The 27,141-nt window shown below is 38.2% G+C and overlaps 1 protein-coding gene across 7 annotated transcripts in view; it reads right to left on the reverse strand.

Annotated features, from left to right (window-relative positions):
• The window catches only part of LOC122564410 (catenin delta-2-like), a 1,213,649-nt gene that overhangs the window by 940,998 nt on the left and 245,510 nt on the right, over positions 1-27,141 (reverse strand). For 6 of the 7 annotated variants that reach the window (XM_043719228.2, XM_087978581.1, XM_087978580.1 and 3 more), the window contains one exon: positions 12,216-12,297. In XM_043719228.2, coding sequence (XP_043575163.1) covers positions 12,216-12,237 — 22 coding nt within the window. In that variant the 5' untranslated portion in view covers positions 12,238-12,297. The remainder of the gene's footprint in view (positions 1-12,215; positions 12,298-27,141) is intronic. The other variant, XM_043719230.2, reaches the window with a different exon arrangement.

Here is a 27,141-nt window from a genome sequence, read left to right on the forward strand (position 1 = left end):
CACTGGAGGTTTGAAATCCTCAGCCACTTCCATCCCTGCATTTTACCATCGCCATCTGTATAAATATAAACTGAACATCTGTCTCAACGTGAGCAATGCCATGAGAATGCTGCTAGTTATTAAATAAAGACAATGTGGATCCTTCTTTTATTAGCCAGTGTTAATCTGACTGCAATAGTTGTAACAACAGAACCATGAATTACTGCAGTAGCACTGCATCAATGAAACTAGAACCTCCTGAGGATATAGTTATCAGAGTTGCCTCCATGGCAACTTAAATTAAATAAAACATTACTAATCAAAAGTGAAAACTCATTATTAAATGCACCAGGCCCAAAGGCTGATCCTATCTTGAAGCCAATAACATACTTCTAATATTTCTTTTGTTTTTCTTTTAAGTAATTTCTTCTTATGAAAAGGCAATTATCTTTCCACTCGACACTGGATATCATCCCATTTCTTTTTTCCTAATAGTGAATAAATATATTATTTTTACAACAAAACACATTGTATGTTACTATGACACTGCAATATTTGAAAAATCTATTTATTTTAATGTGTGTAAGAGAGGTGCAAATATTCTCTGAGGAATTGCAAATTTATGAGCATGAAGACTTCATTTTGGCAACCAGTACATTATGTATCAGATACATGATGAAAAACTTGCCTGTAAAAATATCCTGCAATAAAAGTTTGCCAAACAGGGATCGCATCCTCGAACTGGATCTTGAAGGAAGAACCATGAACATGACATGAAAACTCAAAAATGATTGTCAAAATGAATTTTGTTTTGTCATTCAAATTATAGTACTCCTCCATCTTTCCCCTTTGAACCTGTAAACATAGACATATGCTTACCTAAAGAAAGAAGTGGAATTATTATAGACTTTTTATAACTACAAGTCATGCAAAACTTTACAGCCAAGGGCAAATGTTGAAGTGTTGTCATACAAAAGACAATTTTCACTCAATATTCAATAATGAGCCATGAGATAAATGACCACATAACCTGCTTTAATTGCATTCTTTGAGGGATAAATATTACGTAGGTCACTGGAGAGAATGCTCTTGCTCCTTTTTAAATATAGACGTGAGATCTTTTTTCTTTAATTGAAATATCAGATGGAGCCTTGGTTTAATGGATGATCCAGAAGATGTGATGCTGAACAATACAGAACATCCTCAGACTACAATATACATTTTACCTATGGAGTTGGATTTGTAGCCACAATCTTCCAGTCAAGACACGAGTGTTACTCTTGAACCACGGCTGACAGCTACAATTCAACATCAGAACCTTTTGGGGGTTATCATTATCATCTGCAGTCTGGAGCCTTAAAGATGACATACATTTTCCAGCTATAAGACAGCTTTTATTTTGCATGCCCATTGGATTGACAAATCTCAGTAACTTCGATATTGCCCACTGACCCTCAAACTAAATGTCAATTTTGGAAGTCATAATAGATTATCATAAGTCACAAACTCTTTCCATGCTGAATTCCATGCTGAATCAAGAAATGTACTGCTTGATTGGCTTAGAAAAAGAGTGGAAAATGTGTTGCTGGAAAAGCGCAGCAGGTCAGGCAGCATCCAAGGAGCAGGAGAATCGACATTTCGGGCATGAGTCCTTCTTCAGGAATGAGGAGAGTGTGCCAAGCAGACTAAGATAAAAGGTAGGGCATTTCCAACGCCCCTCTCCCCAGTCCCTCCTCCCCACCTTTTATCTTAGCCTGCTTGGCACACTGTCCTCATTCCTGAAGAAGGGCTTATGCCCGAAACGTCGATTCTCCTGCTCCTTGGATGCTGCCTGACCTGCTGCGCTTTTCCAGCAACACATTTTCAGCTCTGATCTCCAGCATCTGCAGTCCTCACATTCTCTTAGAAAAAGAGTGACCAGTTTGACTTTAAAGTAAAATCTGCACTCTACAATTAGACTTAGTAAATAAGTTATACATGGGACACAGTCAGTTCTTAATAAAAGCTCTCCATTTGTTGTCTTCCCAAAGCATTTAGAAACTTCCACTTCCATTGAATCAAAATTGATCTTAATATTTTTTGTCGAAAACTGATCTTTTCCATCAAATATACTTGAAATAGTTTTTTTACAGTCTTTGGTATTAATGATTGCTCAAAGAAGATTTCTGCCAGAATTGCTTTAAATTAACTTCTAGTCACCATGAAAGGTATGTACATAGTTAATTGTCAACTTTTGTCAATTGTTTATACATTCACCATACTTGTTATAGATGCAGCTTTGTTTTCTGATGCAAATTTTATTATTCATTGCCCAGAGGGCAGTCGAGAGTCTGTGGGTCTGGTGTTCACATGTAGGCCATATGAGGTAAAGATGACAAATTTCCTTCTCTGAAGTACATTAGTGAACCAGATAGGTTTCTTTTCTGACAATTGACAATGGTTTCATAATCATTAGACTCTTATTTCCAGTTTTTTTTTAATATTGAATTCAAATTCCACCACCTGTCCTGGTGGGATTCAAACCTGGGTCACCAGAAAATTATCTGGCCCAATGGATTAAAAATCTAGTTGGATTTGTAGCCACAACCTTCCAGTTAAGACACGAGTGATACTCTTGAACAAGGGCTGACAGCTACAATTCAACATCAGAACCTTTCTGGGGTTACCATTATCATCTGCAGTCTGGAGCCTTAAAGATAACATACATGTGAGGCCTTTGTTATCCCCGGTGCTGCATCAATCTTTCCAAAGATTGGGCTTTTTGGAGGATATGTTGCTGTGAGCCCTAGCAAGTTTTCTTGTGCTATCTAAAGAAACTCACTTAATTAATTCTGCAGTTTTTCGAAAGTGTGATAAAATCATAATTTGACATCCATAAGATGCCAGAAGGAAAATTTTCATAGCTTCTATAAAGATCAATCTTAAATCTTTTTGTCAAAGCCAGCATCTCTGGACTGGCAATGGGTCCTCTCTTCCATCATTAAAGTCAAACATTATGAAAGCAAGTAACCAGAGCAAAAGTAAAGATTCAAATAAACAGCAACATTACAAGACCAACACATGTATTGCTTGCCACTGATTGTCACATATCAGGCTCACATGCATGCTGGGGAAAGAAAAACACTGAAATACAATCAAGTCACAAATCTGCCATTCAACTGCTTAGTTATGAAGGTTAATACACAATCTTTAAATTGCATCAGTGTTTGAAGCGTAAATGTGTAACAAAGTGAAGAGTTAGAAATATCTGTCAGGGCCTCATTAACCGTCAGCTCCATGTTTTGAAAGACACATTGACGACAAGAAGGCAGACGTCAATCTTGCTGAAGATTCTAAATAAGGTAATATCAAATAGATGCCATCTTTAGCCTCCAGCTGGTTGCTAATTAAACTCTTGCTGCTTCAGAAACAACCATTCCGTTGTGGCTAAAATGTTCAAACACATGGTGAAGCTTCTAATCATGTGCAGCTTCTCTTAGACCCAAGCCATTGTCTTAGATCTCCCTCAAACACTTCCATTCTTTAACTGCTAACTTTCTGTTTGATCTAATTTTAAAACAAAATGACTATTTTACTCACTTTAACAATTACAAATTGAGATGCAACCAGTTTTAGTAAGGGTCCAAAGGCTATAGGCTTCATTCACAGTCATATGACAGTGCTTTCCAATAGGGTCTCGACTAACTGAAAGTACAAGGGCAGCAGGGTTAAGGATGTGGGACTGGAGGATATGAAAGTGTAAATGGAAGATCCGGTTGTCCTGTGTTCATAAAGTTGCAGAGAACAAGGTTCTGCTGAGAAAGTTTGAGGACCAAGGTTCAAATTAAAAATTAGAACCTCATAGTTACTAGCCAAGTTACATTCATGTTAATATAAGGTCAAACAGATCAGTGCTGAATGCATGGCTCAGACAATTGGCTGGGAGACAGAGGCCTAGCGTGAAATGGCACTGATACCAGCACTGGGAAACAGCAAGTTGTTCTACTGGTATAGGCTTCACTTCAGCTGACTGGAACCAGTGTCCTGGGAAATGGAATAATGAGAGCAGGAGATGGTGCTTTGAACAGAAAATCAGGTGAGGGAAAAAGAAATAGATTTAATAAAAAAGTCAAAGCCATGGCACAATATAATGATCGGTGTCAATACAAGGAGGTGATAGGAAAGGAGACAGGTTACAAACTTCAGCTCCATATTGTCTCAGTTGCTTCTGTTCCCAAAGCCTTGAAGTCAGAAAATTGCAAAAAATCTTTCCGGTCACATCTGGTGCAGACTGACAGGGCACTGGCTTGGTCCTGCATGCAATGCACCTACTGGCCACACAGAATAGGCAGACAGTGATATCAAGGAGCTGTAACACTGATCTTCCCCATTTTTCACCACAGAGGTCAGTTAGCAGACTCTCGGAGCCACTATCAAACATGCTTCACTTGCACTTTTTAAAGCTGACTATTTCAGATGTTTATAACATGCTGCTGCTGCTGCGACATTAGTGGAAGTACTGAATTCTGTATTAATGGAGGAGTTTCATAAACAGTTTGGACTTTCAAATGACCGTTAGCAGAGATTGAGGGGATTGTTTGGTTTGTCATGAGAATCTCTGCTTCAATAATGTGGCCTAAAGTTGCTGAACCTCTTGGGTGGAAGCATAACTTTGAACTAAACACAGGCAATGAGACGGGAGGCAATCTATAGTCAGAGGAGGTGGCGCCCAGTAGCAGGATCCAATCCACTAAGAAACTCCAGGGAGCATTCCTCAGGAGTAGTGAGTGAGGTTCTCAACTTGCACCAAGAGGTGGCCACTGATTGTACCACCTTTTACAGCTCTACCTGCAGTGCCTAGATGATGCCAGTAATTGCCAAGGTCACTTATAATCTTGAACCTTTATGCCAGTAGAGCCTTCCAGATGGAGGCAAGAGCTATTAGCAAAGTATTGTAGTTAGCTATCCATTGTTGTATCAAGAAGGTGACAGAAGGTTTGCATAGAGGGAGAGAGTCTTCACTGTTTTCTCCACAGAGAAAATGAAGAATGTAGTTTGACCAAGCTCAGGTTTCTCAATGATGCAGAGTATAATCAACCGAGTGTGATTTGCTCTGTAAGCTTCACATGTTAGCAAGGGTACATCTTAAAGTTACAATAACTATCACTCCTGTCAGTGTGCCACCATGCCCCTAAGTTTCTTTTTATGAATGCCCTTTATCCTGCTCGTACTCGTGTCATATTTATCTTGCATCAGTCAACATTATGCTGTCTTGGCCTACTAATCAGATTCAGAACTGACTACTGGGTGACAAGGACACTTAACAAATGACTCCTCGCAACCAGCCCATTATGTAAGACCGTACACTTACAAGGCAGGCCATAGGTTAATCTGGAAAGTCCTGGAGAAAACCATTACTGGGTTAAAGAAATGGTTCTACTGCTTAGGCTATTAAGGGAACTCTTTTCATACTCGCAGGAGCATATCCTCAATTTTGTGGAGGTCTCTTATGTCCTCATCCACTGCAGAGATTTGGGTTCAGAATGACCAAGATTGAAACTGAAATATGCCAGGGTGCTTGACATTCTGAAAAGACAGAAACAATGAAAAAAGGTAGAAGTGTGCCTGTGGTGAACAGGAGTACCTTTGATTATAATGTGAGGATGGATCACTCAGTCTTTATGAAAAAGTGTCAATCCCAGTTTTGGAGAGTGCAAAACATAAAGCCTCAACTTCTCATCTCCATTTCACAATGCTTAAGTTCTGCACTACCAATCATTAATTTAAAATGTATTTTTCTTGTTTAAAAACACGGAAGTGTGTAGCTTTACTCTCTCAGTAACTACTTGGGATCTCAGACTTCATCCACTTTAAACAGAAAGAAAGCCACCAATCGCTAACCAGATTGTCACATACATTTTACAGTCTTATCTGGGATCGTAACTTATAATGTATTTAGAATCAGTAAAGAAGGTTTACTCAGGAAAATACTGGAACTGGAATTCAGTAAGTCCCTAGAACCTGATGGCTTTGTGTCCAAGAGTTTCGAAAGTGGATGCTTTGGTTCTGATCCTTTAATATTTTCTAGTTCTGGATAGGAAGGTAGAGATTGTAATATAAAGAAAGCATCAGAAAATAAAAAGGTAACCATTGATCAACTTGCTTCACATTAGTTGCTGCAAAAATCCTCAGATCTATCTGAAAATGGTAACAGGGAATCACAGGATGATTAGTCAGACTTAACTTGGTTTATGCAAGGAAATTGTGTTTACAAGTCTGAGTTTTTGAGGATATGATTTCCACAGTAGATAAAAGAAAAGTAGTGGATGTAATAAATTTGCCTTCCAATAAAATAATTCAATAAGGTGTTAAATGAGAGGCTGAAACACAAGATAAGGATTCATGGGCTTAGAGATAATATATCAGCAAAGATGGAGAAGTAATTGAAGGATAGGAGCCATAAAGTACTAATAGGCAATTTTCAGGTTGGCAGGCAATTATTAAAACAGTGCAGAAGTTTCAACTGTTTATAATGTTATTTAATGGCTTTGATGAAGGGAAAAATGTAATTTATCCAAGTATGCTCATCTTACAAAGCTCTCTGGGAAGGTAAGTTGTAAGGAGGACACAAAATCTGCAAAAGTACACAGACAAATTAAGAGAGTGAGAAAGAAGGTGGCACTTGGAATAGAATGTGGAGCTCCTCACTTTGTTAAAAAGAATAAAAGAAAAGTATATTCCTTAAAAAGTGAAAACCTTAGCAACATTGATAGTCAGGGATCTGGACATCCACTATACAAAACACAGGCAATTAACAACCAAAGAACAGCAAGCAAGTAAGAAGGCAAATTATAATTTAACCAGTATTGTAAATCTTTAGAGTACAAGAGTTACGAAGTATAGCTGCAATTACAAAATCCTTCATGATGCTTCAACAAGCATATTGTGGATTGTTTTAGCCTCAGTAGGAGATATTTTCACCTGAGGAAAGACAGCAAAGGTTTATTCCAAGAGACAGGAGGTTATCCTTTGAGGAGACATTCAATAAAATAGATCTATTGTTTCAGAGCTCAGAAGAACAAGAGATTACCTCACTTATTGTGAGGGCTTTCAAAAGCTGCTGAGAGATTATTTCCCTCATCTAGAGAGATTGAAATGAGCAAACACAATCTCAGGATAAAGGATCATCATTAACGACAGAGTTTTTAATCTTTATAGATTTTGTTTTATAGAATACCTACAGTGTGGAAACAGGCCCTTCGGCCCAACAAGTCCACGTCCACCCTCTGAACAATAACCTACCCAGACCCAATTCCCTACTCTATTACTCTATGCTTACCCTGGGTAATGCACCTAATCTACACATCCCTGAACACTGTGGATAATTTAGCATGGCCATTTCACCTAATCTGCACATCTTCGGACTGACCAGAGCACCCGGAGGAAACTCACATGGGGAGATTGTGCAAACTCCACAGATCTTTGCCCGAGGCTGGAATTGAACCTGGGTTCCTGTGAGGCAGCAGTGCTAACCACTGAGCCACCATGATGGAATGAGCTACCATAAAGGGTTGTGGATACTCTGTCACTGAGTATATTCAATACTGAGATTTATAGGTGCTTGGAAGCTAAGGAAATCAAGGGGTATGGAGATCAGTCAGAAAAGCAGACTGAGCTGAATCTGCCACAATCTTTGCCTGAGCAGGCTCTGGGGTCATAATACCTAGTCCTGTTCTTTTTTTTTAATCATCTTCTTAATGTAGTCACAGTCCCTTCCAGGCTTTCTTCCAAGTAACACACAATTCTGACTTGGTCATACAATCAACATTCCTTTATCATCCAAACACTGGAATTTCGTTGTTCATAGAACTCTGCTGATACTTTTATCACATAGACTCGAGTAGTTCATCAAGGTGGCTCCGATTCATTATCTCAATGGCAATAAATTTCAGAGTCACAAGTGACAACCACATCCCAAGAGTGAGTAGACACTACTTTGAAAAAAAATCTGACATAAATCCACAAGAAGGACTCCAAACCGAAACCTAATTCATGACATCAATTTGCTAATCCCAAGGGGTGAGGAACAATTGTGCACAATTGAAAGAGATTAGGAGTCACATCAAAAACTAACGAATACTTGCTGATACCAAAGAAATACATAACTAGAATCTCTTTAAATTACAGAAGGCATGATTTATGATAATAGCTATATCTGTACAGTATTCACAAAGGTTTCTTCAACAGCAGCTTCCAAACCCACAATTCCACCATATAGTAGGTCAATGGAGGCAAGTACATGGAAATATCACCACCTGCAAGACCGCCTCCAAGGTACTACAGATTCTGGACAGGGAATACATTATTCAGTACTGCTGGGTCAAAAGCATGTAACACTCTCCCTAACAGCACTTGGGGTGTACCACAAATAATAAACTCCAATGGTTCAAGAGGGCAGCTCATAATCATCTTCTCAAAGGCAATGACTGATGGGTAATAAATGTTAGTCCAGCCAACAATGCTGACATCCCATGAATTAATAAAATAAAAAGCATTGTTCTGGAGAACAGTTTAAGTGATGATATTTCAAAACATTTTATTGAAAACAGGAATGCTAAATGAGGATAATGGTTTTTTAAGCTGGGTTTCAAGTTGGTAAAAGAAAGATGCTAAAAGATTCTCACTTTGCTGCCAGTCTATTTTTAATGCATCTCATATAAAAATGGCAATGGCAAAGAATGAGCACATTTCGTGGCTAAATATTCTTAATTGCAATTGCTCAAAAACAACTTTCATTTACACATCACCTTTGTCACAACTAAAACTGCTGAGAAGATTCATGGAATTGTCACCAGAAGAACATTTGACACTGCACTCCATAAAGAAATATTAAGAAGGCAGTATTGGTCAAAGTTGTTGGTTTTAAAGAATGTCCTAGAAGGAGAAGAGAGAAACGACACTGCACATAAATTTACATTTGAACATACAAACAAATCAGGAATAGGTGAGGGTGGGCATTCCAGAAATGTTGCTGCCCACATTGGAACATTGAAAAATGAGGATGCGCACGACATCAGAATTCAAACAGTACAGAGATTTTGGAAGGTTGTTGAGCTGAAGAAAGTTATATAAAGATACGAGGGGCAATGCCATTGAGAGTTATAAAATCAATGTTGAAAACTTTATAGCGGAACTAGGAACTAATATAAGTCAATAAGCACAGAGATGATATTTGAGTAGAACTGGTAGAGGTCCAGTCATTTTCACAATACACGGTTACCAGCAAATGTTGGTCCATTATTGAATTAGTTGTGATGATTGTTCTATGAGCAAACAATGCTTGGATCAATGGGAGAGAGAAAGACATTCTGTATATGCTGACATACACAGGAAAATCTTCAACAATATTTCAGGTGTCAGCCATGACTGGAGCCGTTCTTGCTTCTGATTTACAATGTTGTGGATTCCAGTAACACTCTAGAATCTTTAGTAGAAAATCTAGAGTGACATTGCGATGCATTACTGAGGGAATGCTGCATTATTTTTGAAGGTACTATAAGACCATTGCACCACATGACAAAGGAGCAGAAGTAGGTCCATGGTGACTGCTATACCACTCAATGAGATCACTTTCATGCCTTATCCCCATGTTCTTGATTCCTTTAATGATTAGAAACCTGTTTGCAGCAGCCTTGAATATACTTAATGACCCAGTCTCAATAATCTTGTGGTAACAAATTCCACAGATTCAACTACTTTCTGAAAGAAAAATTCTTCATTATTTCTGTCTTAAATGACTGATACCTCACTGAGATTATGCTTCTTGTCCTAGACTCTCCCACAGGGGAAACAATCTTTCCACATCTACACTTTCAAGCTCCTTAAGAAGCTTATATGTTACAAATTGCTTTGATCCATAGCTTTCCATAGTCTTTCCATATTTAAATAATATTCAATTTTTGTATTCTTCCTGCCAAAGTGCATAACTCCACATTTTCCCATATTATATTTCTCCTGGCAAGTTTTTGCCCGCTCACTTAACCTGTCTGTATCCCTTTGCAAACACTTTGTGCCATACTCAATACTTGCTTTCCCCCCATTTTCACGTTATCTGCAAACTCGGCAATAGTACACTTATTTCTGTCATCCAAGTCATTGATACATTTTGTCTACAGATGTGGTCCAACCATTGATTTCTGCGCCACCCTGCGAGTTACAGATTGTGTCCTGAAAATGACCCCTTTATACCAACTCTGTCTTTTATTAGCTACTCAATCCTCTATCCATGCTAATATACTACCTGCAGCACCATGGGCCCTGACCTTTTTAAAGCAGCCTTATTTGAAACCATAATGAGATCTTTTCAGACATCCAAATATATTACATGTACTTGTGCCCTTTTATCTAAATGGCTAGTAATCTTTTCAAAGAGCTGTAATGAATTTATGATGTTTTACTTTGAGATAACTGGTTGGATTCCTGGGTTGGATTCACAAAATATTGTTCTAGAAAACTAATCCGAATATATTCAATGAATTCTTCTTCATGGCTATGTCTTCCAACTGGATTTTGCCAACCTACATGATGATTAAAGTCACTCAAGACTGTTTTGGATGAAACAATAAACTGAGTGCAGCTTAGCTGAACAACCATCTTGGACAGACAGGTTGGGAAATATCGATAAAGTAAATTCAAATTACCTAAGCATAACCTATACCAAATCAACATGCAACAATATTGACAGTTGTACGAAAGATATGTGGCTAAAAGAATTGGATTAGAGTACTATGTTTCTGATGGGAGACTTGAAAATGGAGTGGGCAGCATCTGTGTAAAGGTATTTCAGTTCATTATTGCCATGAGATTGAAGGATTGTGGTTGTGTCACCCATTAAATGGTAACTAAATCTAACATTTAAGCAATATATCTCATGAAATTATTCACTTTTCAGTATAACATTAATTTAATAGCCACAGTATGTGGTTTCTTACTTATATGATTAAATAATGCTGTACAGGCTTATTTGGGACACTAGAGTTCTGTCATCACTTGCTAAGGAAAGTCATTATGGTTTTTGATGAGTATTGCAAATATGCAAAGTTTGCCAAGTGGAACAATTGCATCATACACTATAATGAGGTCTGAACAGGAAAACTTCTCATCAAAACTGGAGTTTTCAGTCAAGGTCCTTCTGAACCACTGAGTTGATCATTTTTAGAAGATATTTTGAGATTACTCATGCAATCTAATGTGCCAAAAATAACAGAAAAGTGTTATTGCGCATATTCTGGCATTATATAAACATTGTTGACTAGGATATAAATAACTCCCTCCCTGACAAAAACTATGGGAACAAAAATGTACTGAGCTACAGTATGAATACGTTAACATAAATTCAAAGCAAAAGTATCTCCTTTCAATTGTCCCACTTACCCATAATATTCTACAGAATGAGGATTTGTCATTACATCCCAGGAAACTAAAGTAATCTTGGCAAAGTAGAAAGTAGCATTCACATCAGCAAAAATAACGATGAAGTGGGTAATACAATCAAAATTTAAACTAAAAACTGAAGATATTTCAACTTCTAATGGAGGAGTTCAAAATTAGAGGGCATAATTTTAAGGTGAGAGGAGAAAGATTTAAAAGAGACCTGAGGGGCAACTCTTTCACACAGTGACTGGTTCTTATTTAGCATGAACTGCCAGAGGAAGTGGAAAATACAGATAAAGTTGGAACATTTCAAAGACATTTGGACAGGTACATGAATAGGAAAGGCTTAGAGAGATCTAAGTTAAATGCAGGCAATTGGGACTAACTTAGTTGGGGAAATCTGGTCGGAATGGACAAGTTGGACCAAAGGGTCTCTTACCATGCTGTACGAGACTGGGACTCTATTTTGTTCTGCAGTACAGGATTGCACATACCTTATGCTATAGTGCTGATGTCAAACAAAAACTATAGTTATTGCAGGACAAACCTGATTACAGTTCTCACAAAGTGATCCTGGCTGAATTTGTCATAGAAAAGCTTTATGATGTACATGGGAACACCTGTGTGGTTCTGTAATTTACTTTTGAATTTCTCATCCCCAAACAGTAGAATCTCTATTAATTAAATAATTCAGAATCTTAACTGGTAGCAACTGCAATTCATGCATAGAGTTCATTGAAAGAAAATTATTTTTCTCGTTTTAGTACTAGTGCTTTTAAAACATGATTGAACAGAAATCCACTCATTTCACACAGTAAGATTACCTTCTGGTGTTGACAAAGCCATGGGGTAGAACTGGTGACAAAATCAGCAAAGGTGTCTTTGGCCATTCACATGCTCCTCCTGCTGAAGAAAGAATGTAAGATGATAATTAGTATGACAGGCAAAAGCAGAATGGATAAAATGCTAATGCAGAAAACAATACAGCAATATATTGCAACTTCTCGTTTTCCTTTCAAATGCACATCGCCATATACAGGTTTTGTTTACTTTTTAAACATTTTCCATAACATTGGCGTGGTTGTCTCTTATAAAGGCAATGCTTTTAGTCTGCATAAAGGGTACTACTTAATCCTTTGCTTCCTAACTATTGTGCATTATGAAAGGAAGTGCAATGACAGGATTGAAAAATTACTGGAAATCTTTTTGCAACATTGCATAAAATAAAATTTGCAAAATAAAAAAAAACTTCATTAAATGCATGTCACCTCTCACTGCTTTCAAAATTGTCTGAATGGAAAATTTCTAATTAGCCAAATTACTACAGAAAGATGCTGCAAGGGAATCATTCGTTGCACCTCTTAATGTATGCTTGAAGAATAGCATGTGGTATGGAATAGTATAGCTCTCTGGATCAGGAATGTCACATCTAGTCAGTAACCGGATGGGCAAATGAGGGATAAAGTAAACAATGCTTTGATGTGCATATGTATCCTCATGTAGATTAAACCAGATCTTACACTGCAGTGAATCATGTAAACTTTGTGCCGAATGCTACACTACAGACATCCAAACGTTGTTAACTCAATTTTTTCAACACTTTAACAATGATGAGTCAATCTTTGTTAATAGGAATTACAAAACAGGTTGGACAGTTAGTAATTGAGAGTTTACTGAATACAAAAACATGACTCTATGGTTTGAAAAGCCTGCATTTTCCGATACAGTATTTTAAAACCACATTGTGAATGCGCTTTGTTGGATTTATCTGAATTTTCTTTGTTTAAACTTTACACAGTTGAAAATCTAGATGATTTAACACAGTTGAGGACTGAAAATCCTCTTAAAATATCAGACCTATCTTGTTATTAAATGAATAGGAGGGAATTTCTAGTTCCAGCACAATTCAAACAAAAATTGGCCAAATCAATAAATTTTAAGTCTAAATTATATCCATTGCAATTTGAGCTTGCACAATATTTAGCACTGACTTCAAAGCAAATGTCACTTGAGCCAGTTTCTCATCCAAAACTGGCAATAGCTTCAGCATTTTGACTTTCTGTTAATTATCCATTTGACCTGCCCATTTACAGGTCCTCATGGCATTTTCTTAAAATTAAGCTTTATTTTAAAATTCATGGCACCAAACGGCATAACTTCACAAGGTTTGAAAATATAATGGTTTTCTTAATTTACTAAGAAACGGATTATAACACAGCGCAATTAATCATTTTCTGAATATGATTAATAATTAGTTAACTCACAAGTCTGATTAAAAGGTTTTTTTATATGAAGAATTCATTTTCAGCTCTATCAATAAAACACCACCTTATGTCAAAGATAGTTCAAGCATATTTTACAAATACAACATTTTATAATTTGGGGGTGTCCAGAACTAGAGGGCATAGGTTTATGGTGAGAGGGGAAAGATATAAAAGGGAACTAAGGAACAACTTTTTCGCACAGAAGGAGGTGCGTGTATGGAATGAACTGCCAGAGGAATTGGTGGAGGCTGGTACAATTGCAACATTTAAAAGGCATCTGGATGGGTATATGAATAGGAAATGTTTGGAGGAATATGGGCCAATTGCTGGCAAACAGGACGAGATTATGTTGGGATATCTGGTCAGCATGGACGAGTTGGACCGAAGGGTCTGTTTCCATGCTGTACATCTCTATGACTCTAAATGTTGCCTGATTGTGCTGGTTCATTGAAGATTTTATGACACCACTATGCAAATCTTCAGAAAAGTACACTGGAAGTACCATGTGGATATCATTGCAGGTCAGAAACACTGGAGTGCGCACCTGAAATTCTTATATCGAACCAAACTAGTTTATTCCTGTTTGCTCATGTATGTACATATACAAACGGCCATGAGAGTGCTATCACACACCTCCCTTCATGAAAGGTTACACAGAAATTTAAGTTACATACAGTCATACAGCATAGAAACAGTCCCTTCAGTTCAACTTGTCCGTGCCGACCAAGTTTCCCCATACTAAACTAGTCTTATTTGCTTGTGTTTGGCTCCTATCCCTCTAAACCTTTCCTATTCATGAATGTATTCAAATATCTTTTAAATGTTGTAATTGTACCTGCATCTACCACTTCCTCTTTACATAGAACTCAAACACATTGTTGCTATTTACTTATTTACAAACTCATCCTGACCACTGGTTTATTATTGCGAAGAGGATATATCTTTCCTTGTCAAACTTTACGAATTTGGGAAAGACATTGACTGATTTTGGCTTGCGTCTCAGAGGAAATGTTTTTTATTGCAGCAATATTGATAATTTTTGTACCCAGCTTATTTGCCAACTGTCCAATTTATTGGACTCATTTGATTCTTCCCAACTTCCTTCAGCTTGTGAACTTCAAAAGGTAAAACTTGAATTACATAGATAGAACTATCCTGCCCACTACAAAATATGTCGACCAAATATGTGTGAAACCCACATATGTTTGTGACTCTTGCTGGTATCTGCTTTTGTCACTTCTGATAATGTCTTTCACTTTTACTTTATGTTTCAATTTCAGACTTATTTCTCTCACACCAACCCTTGCTCTGCTTGGTTTCCTAGTCTTTTACTGAGTGTGCTAAATATAGCTTGCATTGAGAAAAATTATTCAAAGTTGGTCTTCTAAGAAACAATTAACTTGCCGTTTTGTCGGTAGCAGAGCAAGGTATCTTATGATAAATAAACAAAGCATGCACCCATCTTTCATTCAATTACATTAGATATTTCTTCTAATTTGTATCTAGTTTTTCTTTGACTAGAGTAAGCTTAACAATTCTTTCCTGCACATTCTTCTGCGTCATTTGAAGCAGTTTGAAATGGCTTTATCCCGTTCATTCTTATGAAATTTGAAAATGCCTCACACAAAACTAAGGTCTTTGGACAGACAAAATTTTCTCGATGAACTCATAAACAACTATTAAACTGAGCAATATGTCTAGTGTTTTGCAAGTTGTTGTTACATTAGTCGGAAGCCCCTCAAACCACTCCATCACAATAGATAGTTGTTGCCTTCCAAATTCTCTGGAATCTATGTGCAGTCTCTGGCACTCTATAGCTGGCTAATGCCATGATTGCAAAGTATCAATGCTGGCTTCTTTATTATTGCTTTATTCTACACTGATACATCATACCTTCCGCATTCCTGTCTAACCTTGACCAACAAAAATAGCTTCTTGCTGGACTTTGTCAGCTGATCTCTAAATATTGATCATCAACTTCACATTGCAAGCACATTCTTAATCTTTCATGAATTGCAACTCTGGCTTTCCAGATAACAAAGCCTTTAACACCTGACAGCTTATTCTACAATACTGAAAAGGCATAATTTCTGAATACATATATTGTTCGACCACACATTTAAGATTTAGTTATATACTTGAAATAACTCCATAAATGCTGTCATCCTTTATTTACACACACACAGTATGTGGACTCTGACTAGCTAGCTCAGAGCTAGTCCCAAGAATGAGGAGAATCCATGAGACTCCTGTTTATACCTGTCCGCCAGGAGTCCCTGACTGGCCAAGGTAAACAACCCCAATCAGGGAACTTATACTCAATGAGATCCACATAGCCAACCTTGTTCCAATCACTACAATACCTTTATGAATACATTGTCTCTGCAAATTGGCTTTTTGAGAAGCCTGCGAATTTCAGAAATTGCAAAGCTACTTAGAGATAAGATACAGCTCAACCTACACTCATTCTAAGCGATTAAAGGTTTAACAGCAATCTAGGTTTGTTCAATACATCGCATCAGTTGTATTACATATTGATCTTCTACTATAAACTCTATGTCCTATGATCCTGCCCCACTAGCTACCTGATGAAGGAGCAACGCTCCAAAAGCTTGTACTTCCAAATAATCCTGTTGGATTATAACCAGGTGTTGTGTGATTTTTAACCTCAAAAATAAACACTTTTTTTTATTAAAATGGCTTAACACGGAACCTTAAACTTCTCTATCCTTTCTTTTGTTCCTCATCCTTCTATGAGATAATGTTTGCTCAAACTTTAAATCTTATTTGTTTCATCAAACTTCCCCCATTTTCTTGATTTCAGTAATAAACCTGCAATTATATTGCAAATCCATTCCCATGCATCTAAAGTTTATCTTCCAGATTACTATGGAGACAAAAACCTATTGGCTCTTCAAAATAAAAAAAAACTATTTAAATTAACGGGTTTCACATGTCCTCTAAATAGCAGAGAAATAAATATGAGAAGGTTGTATTAAGTCATTGAAAATTAACTATCATGGAGTAACTTCAAGAATGGTATCCTTATGTTTAACTGCTTTTTGGAACACATCATGCAGTTTCCAGAAAATTGTCCTTTAACTGCTTGATACACTGGAGATCTAGAGACTTGTCCTTTTCCAAGTTGAACCTCAATAGTCTGAACAATGACAGAAACATCTCAGGTGCAGTAATTAGAGGATCCTACTATCTAACAAGTTGTCTCATCGGTGGCCTGGCAGTCAGTTCACATCCTGATGAGATAATTCCTTGACACTACAGTAAATCTGAACAGCCTCAGGAAAAACCTGTTCACATTCAGTTAGCTTCATCTCCAGATCATTTAAACTGAAATGTAAAATTCACAATCAGGAGATTAGTTTACAAGGAGTAGTAGTAGAATAATAGGTTATGTATCATGTTAATGTGTGAAATTCAAATTATCCTATCAGGCAAAAGAAGTTTAGTTTCTCCTTGTTTGAATAATCCAAATATAAATAGTTTTTCACATTCTTATTCCAAAGGTAAATTATCAGGTATATTTGTAACCATTTCCTTTAAAACCCATGTAAAAATATAATTGGCCATATCAAAATAGCACTAACCTTAAATAAGTTACGTAATGTTTTTGACTTATTGTGAATTTGTTTTGGAAAGGGTGGGTGAAGTGAGGAGGTCAAAAGCTAGGATAAAACCAAAAACTGAGGATGTTGGAAATCTGAAACAAAAACAGGAATGGTTGGAAAAACGTCACAGGTCTGGCAGCATCTGTGGAGTGAAAGTAGAGTCAATGTTTTGGGTCCAGTGATGAAGGGTCACTGGAGCTGAAAAGTTGACTATTTTCTCTCCACGGATGGTGTGAGATCTGCTGAGTTTCTCCAGCAATTTATTTTTGTTTGAGGACAAAAGCTAACATTGGTAAAATAGAATAAAAACCTCTGTCTTGGATTAGTTACATTTTCACTTAATTTCAAATCGTGCATAATAGCTGTTACAAAGGCACATAGAGAAGAGTTAGAGGTTACAAGACTATGGTATGGCAATCTAGTCAGTGTGCGAAAACAGTTGCATTTTTCCAAACATCCTCTTTCCAGGAAATAAAATTGCGTACACCTCTGACTGAAGTTATAAGTGACACGAGTTACCCAATATACATTGGGTCACTAACAATATTATCATTCATTAACAAAACTGCTGACATAACCTTGAAATAGTACAGGTTGTTCAATGGTACACATGTATTATAGTTGGCTGTTCCTCCATTGTGTGCTCATTCTTGGGGTGATGTTCCTTCTCTGGGATCTACTGTGCCCATGGTGATTGCGGTTGTCTTGGTAACTGTTGTTGCTGACCCATTTCTGTTGCTGGAGAATGGGGGACTGATAGTCAGTCTGTACAGATGGTCAGATCACATCGTCCTGCTCAGTTGCCTGCAAAATAATTTCTTTTGTGGTACATAGATCTCTGAGGTTGTGACAATATATCTAGTCTTTCATATTCACTGCACAGAATCTAGGTGAGAAGCTTAGGTCCCAAAAGTTGCCACAGTTCTGACTCTTGTTGACAGTGTTGAACATTTCCATTTTGACTTGCTGTCCAATCCTCAGCTCTGGCAATGATTTTGTAGCTTTATCAAAATAAAATTTAGCTTTCTGCCATTTTACCTTGTTTTTGTCATTCACCCTTGTTAATATGTTTATCTTCAGTAGCCTGTTTTTGGAATTCGAGTGCTTCCTAATAACTCTCCTGAACTGTGCAGCACTAATTCCAAGACTGCGCACCCTCGTTCTAGAATTCCCAAACAATGGAGATATTTTTATCTTTATCTACCCTGCCTTTTCCTGTTAATATCTTGAAGACTCCAATCAGATCACTCCTTAACTTCTAGAAAAAAAAGGCACGATCTTATATCAAAGGAACTACGTGTCTCACATTGGCTAATGACATCTCTCCACAGGTTAGAAAATCTGACCCAAGCAGGTTCCAAACAGGGAACGGCCATATTGTTGATGATATTGATACGTCCTGTGCTATGATGGACTCATGACTTCAAATTAACTAATGCAGCATGTGGAGCTTCTATTGATGTAATATTGCTCTTTATCAAGCCCATAAGGAGGCCATATTTTGACCACATGTATGTGCAGCAGCTGATAGCTAATTGCTCCCTGCCGCACTTGAGTTCAAATTTGGAAGCTTCACCCATGTTCATTGTAGTAGCATCCTACTTGTGCTCTGCTCTTTCTAACAAACGTCAACCTACACCTTTTCATCCAAGGCAGCTCCTGTTGAAAGCATTGCTTTGCACCAATATTCAAACACATGTCAAATATGTGGTGGTAGTTTATGGAAAAATATGCTATTTTCAAATGCAGCAAACCTGAAGCCAGAGCCTCTTGCCACTTCCAATGTACCAAACATCGTCACCACAGCTTTGGAAACCATAAAGGATGCTGGTAATGAGCTTCAAATGATTGCATTCAGGTAGACATTCATAGGTGAAGGGGACAAATTAATCATCAACAACCTACTGTTCTCTGAAGTGGAATGTTGCTGTTGTGTCCCTGTCTGTAAGCCATAATTTCCAAGTATGAGGATCTGATAACCATAAAAAATGCATTTATAACGTAGCCAAACTAGTTGATTATCAACCTGCAAACCCTTCAAATATGACCAGGATAGTTGGTAAGAAAGGGAGAGTCTCTTGGTCAGCCAGGCTGGATGTGGAGAAGTCACTCTCATGATATAGCCTCTAGCAACAGATTAATAACCTGGTTCAGGAAAAGTAGTTGTGGAAACAGACATATGGATGTGATTTGTCTTCCTTATATGTTATTAGGTGTCAGGAAGAAGTAGTTCTTTGCAAAATGCAGCATTGAGATGAAATTTGATGAACCTTTCATAATGTATTGATTTGCACTGTTTTTTAAAATAATGTATCATTTTGGATTATCTATAGGAAGCAAATAAGGGAATACAGAATATAATCCCATGCTAGTTTTTAAGGGTCTGGAGGCAAAACATGAGTTTAAGGAGAGAAGAGCTGAGGCTTGGCAGTGACATTGTGAAAACAGCTCATCGCAGAAGATGGTTCTATTGTGTAATTGCTTCTCTGTTGAACAAGAGCCTGTGGAGATAGTGCCCTTCAGCAGCTGTGCCTGGTCCTGCAGATATGAATACTGGTAATGACATCAAGTAAGGGCAGCCTGCCTCTAATGCCTGCTGATCTCTCTGGCATACCGTTAGTTCTATTCCTCTTGCATGAAATCAGCCAAGTCGAGATGCTTTGGTAGCTTTCCAAAAACAGTGCACTGGAATAATCTTCCTTGCCTTTAGTGCTCATCCTAACAACATGAGAAAGCAATCCTGGGTAATTGAAGGCTTCATTCCAATGCCATTATTACAAAGCTATAACACAGTCAGTGGAGAAGTGAGCAATAACAAGAATGGGACACACTGCAGCAACCGAGTAATCTGGAAGTGCCGAGTTTCAAAACATATTCCCTGTTACTCACAAAAGTACCCTAGTGACAGTAAAATTTGACAAAGAATACAAAAAGAGATAGATTGTGGCTGCAGCTGTTCTATTGGAGAGTATTGTGGCGAGAGTTTTAAGGGACCTTATAGGAAGTGTTATGCATGTATTCTAGGGGAAAGAAAACTTTCCAATACATTCTATGACAAATATTCGACATTTCACTGTATAGCAGAACATAAAATGCTCAGCAACTCCAAAATTCTTCAGACTACAATTCCTAGATTTAAATCTTTGATTCAATGGTCATGCTACCAAGTAGGCCCAGTCTGTAACAGAAAGGAGGAGAAAGTTATCAAGGTAGGTCACAGAAGTGACGGTTAAGATTCTCTTTGCAGTAGACTGGATGTCAGATTGACATTGGGTTGGGTATGGGACAAATATAAACAATTACATCTGGGAAATGATATACTGACCTCAAGATTGAGGAAATTTTCTAGTCTGTTGACAATGTATAATAACCAAGCACAGAGTAGAACCTGCCTGGCCTTTCAGTCTAATCTATCGAGTATTGGCTCAGCTGATAGCACTCTCAGAGTTGGAAGGTTCTATTTCACTCCAAGGTTTAAACCAAAACACCTGTGCTGTTACTCTAGCACAATACCAACAGGTACCACCTTTTGGATGAGATATTGAACTGAGGCCTGATCTGTCTGGAGAGATGAATGGAAAAGATCCCATAGCATAAGAAGGGGATTACTTTTGTGTCCTGGCCAATGTTTATCACTCAATGAATGTCACAAAAACAGATTGCTTGGTCATCATTCCAGTACATTTGATGGAGAGTTCCTGAGTACAAGTTTGCTATCATGTTTCCTACATTGCAACAAAGACTATACTTCACATGCACATTATTAAAGCCCTTTGGGACATCCAGTGGCCATGAAAAGCAGCACATAAATGCACATCCCATTTAAAAAAAAACAAACAAATGCAGGGCTACTATTTGAGGAACACAACAGTAACAGCTTCAAAACAGTTGTTCAAAAGAAAATTTTCTGGGAATTAAATTGGTGTGTTGAGTTTTACAAAATAACAGCTGTGAATCAATAGACTGCTTTACATCTCAATGGAAACCGATTGAAAAAAAATTGGTTGATGTGTAAAACAGTCTGCTGGTTTACTATTCGCTGTTTTGTACTATTGTGCAAGTTCAGTTTTACCCTGAGTTAAAACAGACTACAAGGTCAGTAATGGCACATCCTTTCATTTGAAGTCAGTGATCTATATAATCACTCATCTCCTTGTCCCTCCCATTTTCTCTCCATAAAATCTGTTCTATATTGGTATTGCACTACCAATAAATCATCAGTTAAATAATAATATTAAATGAAGCATATAGGGCACAAAATCTACATGTTACTTTTAATGTTACAAGAAATTCTGCTTAAGAAAGAGAAATGGTATGTTAAGTGAACTGTGTAACTAGAAATGTAAAAGAGCCAAAATTCCACTGTGGTTAATAGATTGCACTCAATCTAGAGATAAAAACACCATTTAAATGTATTGGGAGCTATACTGTTACCCTTATTACCATTACTGGTGCTTTGTGTCAGGATGTTACACAGGGTAAAGATATCTTAAGGTAGTTCACCTCTCCATTGTTTATACTGCATTTAAGACCTATCTAACGATCATCACTATAAAGTATAAGTACCATGTTGTTTCATTTTTTCTCTACTTTGTGATTAGATTAGATTAGATTAGATTACATTGTGGACTAAATAGGAGAAGAATTGTCTTAAAGCCACAGATTGCTGAAGGATTACTACATTTGAAACAAGTAACTTGACTTTTGTTTCAAGCACTGCTGACACAGCTGCTGTTCCAAGTAGGAAAAGGTACAAACCAGCTAGAGACAGGGGTGTGTACAAATGGAGATTCAGCTGGCAACAAGTAACTGATTGGTCTGTGCACTGGTGGCCAGTTATTGATGTCAACGGCCTTTTACTTGTCCTCATGTGATTGGTTCTCAGGTAGCTAAACACTTTGGGGCTGTGAAGAAGATAAGCCATGAGATCCCCATAGGCTCTGCTGCTCACTTCAAACATAAAGAAAACCAGTTTATTTTCCCTTCAGTAGTTGCTGCAAGCTGTCAGCTTTAAGTAATAAATTGGAAATCTTTTATAAGTGTGGACCAGTCACACTGTCCCTCCTGCAAACCAAAATATCTGAAGAAAGACAGAGAAGTAGCTTTCTGATCAGCACAAGAGTGATCTCAATGTAACTGCATTCCTCGTCTTTCCCTCTACCCATAACACCCTTGTATCTTCATTGTGTGTGTATGTATTACAGGGAGTTTATATGACATAGTTCATAATTGTTTACCTGTATCTATTTACTTACAATGAATAATAATTCTTGCTTAGTACAGAACCTATAGTTTCTTTCAACTTAGGTTTGTGAAATTCTGTGTATCTTTAAAACAAAACTTTAATTTTTGTGATAACTTTGGGAATGGAGCGACTTGATTTCCAGTGTGTTACCCCAGTGAGGCATAACAAAAGTCTTACTGGAAGAGATATTTGTCGCAGTTAACAAGATAGTTTATTCCATGATAGAAATATGTACACTATGTTACTAATCATGTATCATTTCAAGGACTCTCAGATGATGTACATAATACATTTGCTCTCTTTGAATGCAGTGTAGATTTCTGTGTCTCCACCCAAAGACTGTTCCTGACAACATCAGATTGGGAGGAAATAATACAACTTCAGCATTAACTCTTAAAAAGACATCCTTATACAACACCTGTGCTCCTCCCTACCAACCCAACCCCCCCAACTTTATTCCACCATAGTTGACCCATTATACAATCATGTATATAACTATTTTATCTTTATCACTAAGCATCTGCGTCCCAAGTCTCTGAATTCACAAATGCAAGTAGTTTTCCACATTTTTTACATATTTTCTTTGGATTTGGCAGATCACCAAGCCTTCTGCTTGAGAACTGCTGACCTTTGTTCTGATCAATGGATGATTTCTCCTCTGAAGGATATTTTATCTCTAAGATATCCTTCACAGAAAATGTTGTTCCTTGCAGACCTTGTTGTTGGTCTATTTCTTTTTCTGGAGTTCTTTAAATCCAAATTTCCTTCACAAAGGAATTCTTCACTGCTAACTCGGGTAGTTGCTCCATAACATCATCCTGTGCCTTTTAAACTCATAAAAGTCCATCCTGGAAGATAGCTGCTCTATTGAAACAACTGCTTTCTTCATTGCAGCACCCTGGATTTTGAGACCAGATAACTTGGGCTGAATCCTACTGTTTTTGGCTTCAGTCTGATTTGCTGAATGAATTAATTATTTTATTGTCATGTGTATCTTACAGTAAGAAAAAAAACAAAATACAGCGGAAAGCTTTCATTTGAGGCCACAATACAGCACCATTTTGATAGTTTAAGAATAATTCAAAAATGAAAAGATATAATTTAAAGAGAAATCCATCAACACTTAAGTTATAAACCGGCTCAGAGAAATCTCCACTGTGCCTGACCTAACTAACGCCGAAGATACCTATCCTCAGGCGCTAACTTTCGCTGCTGGGCTCATTCACCTCTGCCACTGTTTGTTTTGGATCCACCAATGTCAGAGTCTCTCGCTGCAGCCCTCATTAATGTTGTCGTGATGCCCTTCCACAACCATGACACTGCTGTCAGCACTGGACCCAGCCAACAACAAAGTCGCCAATCCTCACATGCCATCTTTTGCCTCTGGGCCTATCTTGCTGATGTCACCTCAGGGTCACTCTCGCCCAGGCTCGGTGCACTCTCCCACTGCGCTGGGCACACTCTCCCCATGCTGGGCTTGCTGTCCTCCGCCATGAGTCCACACCTGAATAGCTTGCCGCTGATGGCATCTGAACTCTTCACAGTAAGTACAAGTAAAAAGTAAGTAAAAGAATAAAAGAAAAAAACAAGAAAGGGAAAAAAAGAAAAGCAGATGGAGTGGACGTGCCCCAAGCTCAGGAGTCCTACTCTGTCACCATCTTGTATCTGGTGTGAAGCAGAGCAGATTTTCCCACCATATCGTACCAAATCTGCTTGATTAACTTCTAACCTGCCCCAATGTCATCTCTCACACTCGATTCCATCTTACATGTACCATTCCTGTCACAACTTGCCACTCCCAAATTGTACTGGCATCCCTTATGCCTGCACCATCTTTAAAAGCCTACAGTACACTGGACCAGCACCATCTGTCTGGAGCTACCCTGCATACTTCACAACATTTGCCCTGCACATGGCAGAAAGGGGGAAATTGATACTGTGCTTTGTGGGCTGGGACCTCGAGGTCATGCCGGGCAGGGTACTGCAGAGGTGGATCTTCCTCTTCTCTAGCACCAGCTGTGGAGGCAACAACACCAGAACATGTCAGCCACATTATGACATTCTCAGCCATCTGGGGGAATGCACACCACAGGTCAATGACTTTCTCCACTCTGCCTGTATAAGTGTCACTACTCTTTTTCCAATACCTCACAATTATTCCATCACTGTACCCATCTCCCACCAAAACTCAAGCTTTACCACTCTCACTATTATCTGCAACATCTTCCCTCACTTGCTATCACTCACCCCAATTGCCAACACCATAAGACCATAACACATACAAGTGGAAGTAAGGCCATTCAGCCCATTGAGTCCATGCTGCCATTCAATCATAGCTGATGGGCATTTTGATGCCACTTACCTGCACTCTCCCCATAGCCTTTAATTCCTTGCGAGATCAAGAATTTGTCAATCTCTGCATTGAAGACATTTAACGTCCCGGCCATCACTGCGCTCAATGGCGATGAATTCCATAGGCCCACCACTCTCTGGCTGAACAAATGTCTCCTCATTTCCGTTCTAAATTGACCCCCTCTAATTCTAAGGCTGTGCCCACGGGTCCTAGTCTCCCCGCCTAACGGAAACAAATTCCCAGCGTCCACCTTTTCTAAGCCATGCATTATCTTGTAAGTTTCTATTAGATCTCCCCTCAACCTTCTAAATTCTAATGAATACAATCCTGGGTTCCTCAATCATTCATCGTATGTTAGGCCTACCATTCCAGGGACCATCCGTGGATACACTGCAGTCCCAGTATGTCCTTCCTAAGGTATGGGGCCCAGAATTGGACACAGTGTTCTAAATGGGGCCTAACTAGAGTTTTATAAAATCTCAGTAGCACATTGCTGCTTTTACATTCCAACCTCTTGGAGATAAATGACAACATTACATTTGCTTTCTTAACCATCTCATCAGGGAAATGCAACTCCTGAGTGGTTAACACTTTTTTTCAAAAATTACTTTCTTGGGGATAATGCAACATGCTATTCTCTATCTTTTTGGCATTTATTACATAATTGGAATGTTATGAAGAACAATATATAGGAGTATAGCGATAGCGTTGGCGTGTATAAATTGAGCTCCTTTATACATTACTAATTTTCCAGTTTATAGGTTAATCCAGAAAGAGTGCATGAAGGGTTAAGCTCGATAAAACCTGCTTCAATTTTACTTCTGCATCTCACAGACTCTTTTGAAGAGTTCTTCCAAAACTTTGTCAGTGACAATGGAAAATACTGGAATGTCCAATGGTTTCACTCATCCAGGCAATCCAGTAATACCAATCAAATGAACTATCAAATGGCCAAAATGGACATAAATGAGCATTACTTAAACAGCTGGGGAAAACTGCTGCGTAGACGATAGAGCCCACACAATAGGTGAAGCTGCATGAGATGTACTTTTATGGTTCAGCAGTTTTCACTCACTAACAGGAGTGTCTGAAAGTGCAAAAAGAAAATTAGTGAGAAAATAGACATTTTTTTTCTAGAGTCCCACAAGTTCTTTTGAAGCATGGTTTAAGTCAGTGAAATCCCCCAAAGAGATTCCATTTCATTCCAGACAGGCAATTGAATGAGACAATTGTATAGTATTCTCCAAAAACGTCAGGCAATAAATCCCTTGTCTGAGAAAGATGCGTGTTGGCTTCAAGGGCAAGGAGCTTTCATTTAATTCAGGAGATTTGGACAAATGTATTGACAAAGATATACTCCTGGACAAAAATAGCGCTTTTGCTAACAGGCAGTGGTACCACAAGAAATTCAACAAAGTCTTTACCTGGCTAGGGAGCAGGCAGATTTTGTGACCTTCCAGCTATTAATGTACTTTTGAGACCTTGTTGTGTCTTTCGTAAGATAGCTCCTCAAGGAGTGCACTTTATGCAATTAGAATTTCCTTCCACAACAAGATTTATGGACTTCTTGAGCATTCCCACTTTCCATTAACAACTCACAGTCTGCCAAAGGAGCAAATATAGAAATGTGTGCTTTTGGTAAAGGCCCAATCTGTTGGGTTGCCTTTATGGGTAAATGCGCATTATCCTATTGCCTCAGAATTATCATTTAGATTGTCTTTTCTGGCTTTCTTTCTTTCTGCAAAGTTTTTTTAAAAATTGCAAGACAAAATGTGACCAGACTTACATTTTTGTCACTTTCCCCATGACAACATGACTTTGCTGTCTCAGGAGAAAGTGAGGCCTGCAGATGCTGGAGACCAGAGTTGAAAAATATGGTGCTGGAAAAACACAGCATCCGAGGAGCAGGAGAATCGATGCTTTGGGCATAAGCCCTTCAGGAATGAGACTGATGTGCCAAGCGGGCTGAGATAAAGGGTAGGGGGGAGGAAATTTGGGGGAGGGGCGCTGGGAATACGATAGGTGAAAGGAGGTGAGGGTGAGGATTATAGGCCGCAGAGGGGGTGGGGGCGGAGAGGTCGGGAAGAAGATTGCAGGGGTGCTGTCTCTGGGCTAGGTATAATTTCAATAGTTGGATGATTTTAGAAAATATCTCAAGAATATGCTATTTTGTAGCCATTAGTCAAGAAATTTAGCTCATGTTATTATTAGTTGCACTTGTGAACTACGTGGAAAAAGAAGTGGATAATTATGGACAGAAGT

Source organism: Chiloscyllium plagiosum, unplaced genomic scaffold (genome assembly GCF_037043375.1).
Source record: "Chiloscyllium plagiosum isolate Xiang-an unplaced genomic scaffold, Cpla_swu_hap1 HiC_scaffold_34, whole genome shotgun sequence".
NCBI lineage: Eukaryota > Metazoa > Chordata > Chondrichthyes > Orectolobiformes > Hemiscylliidae > Chiloscyllium > Chiloscyllium plagiosum.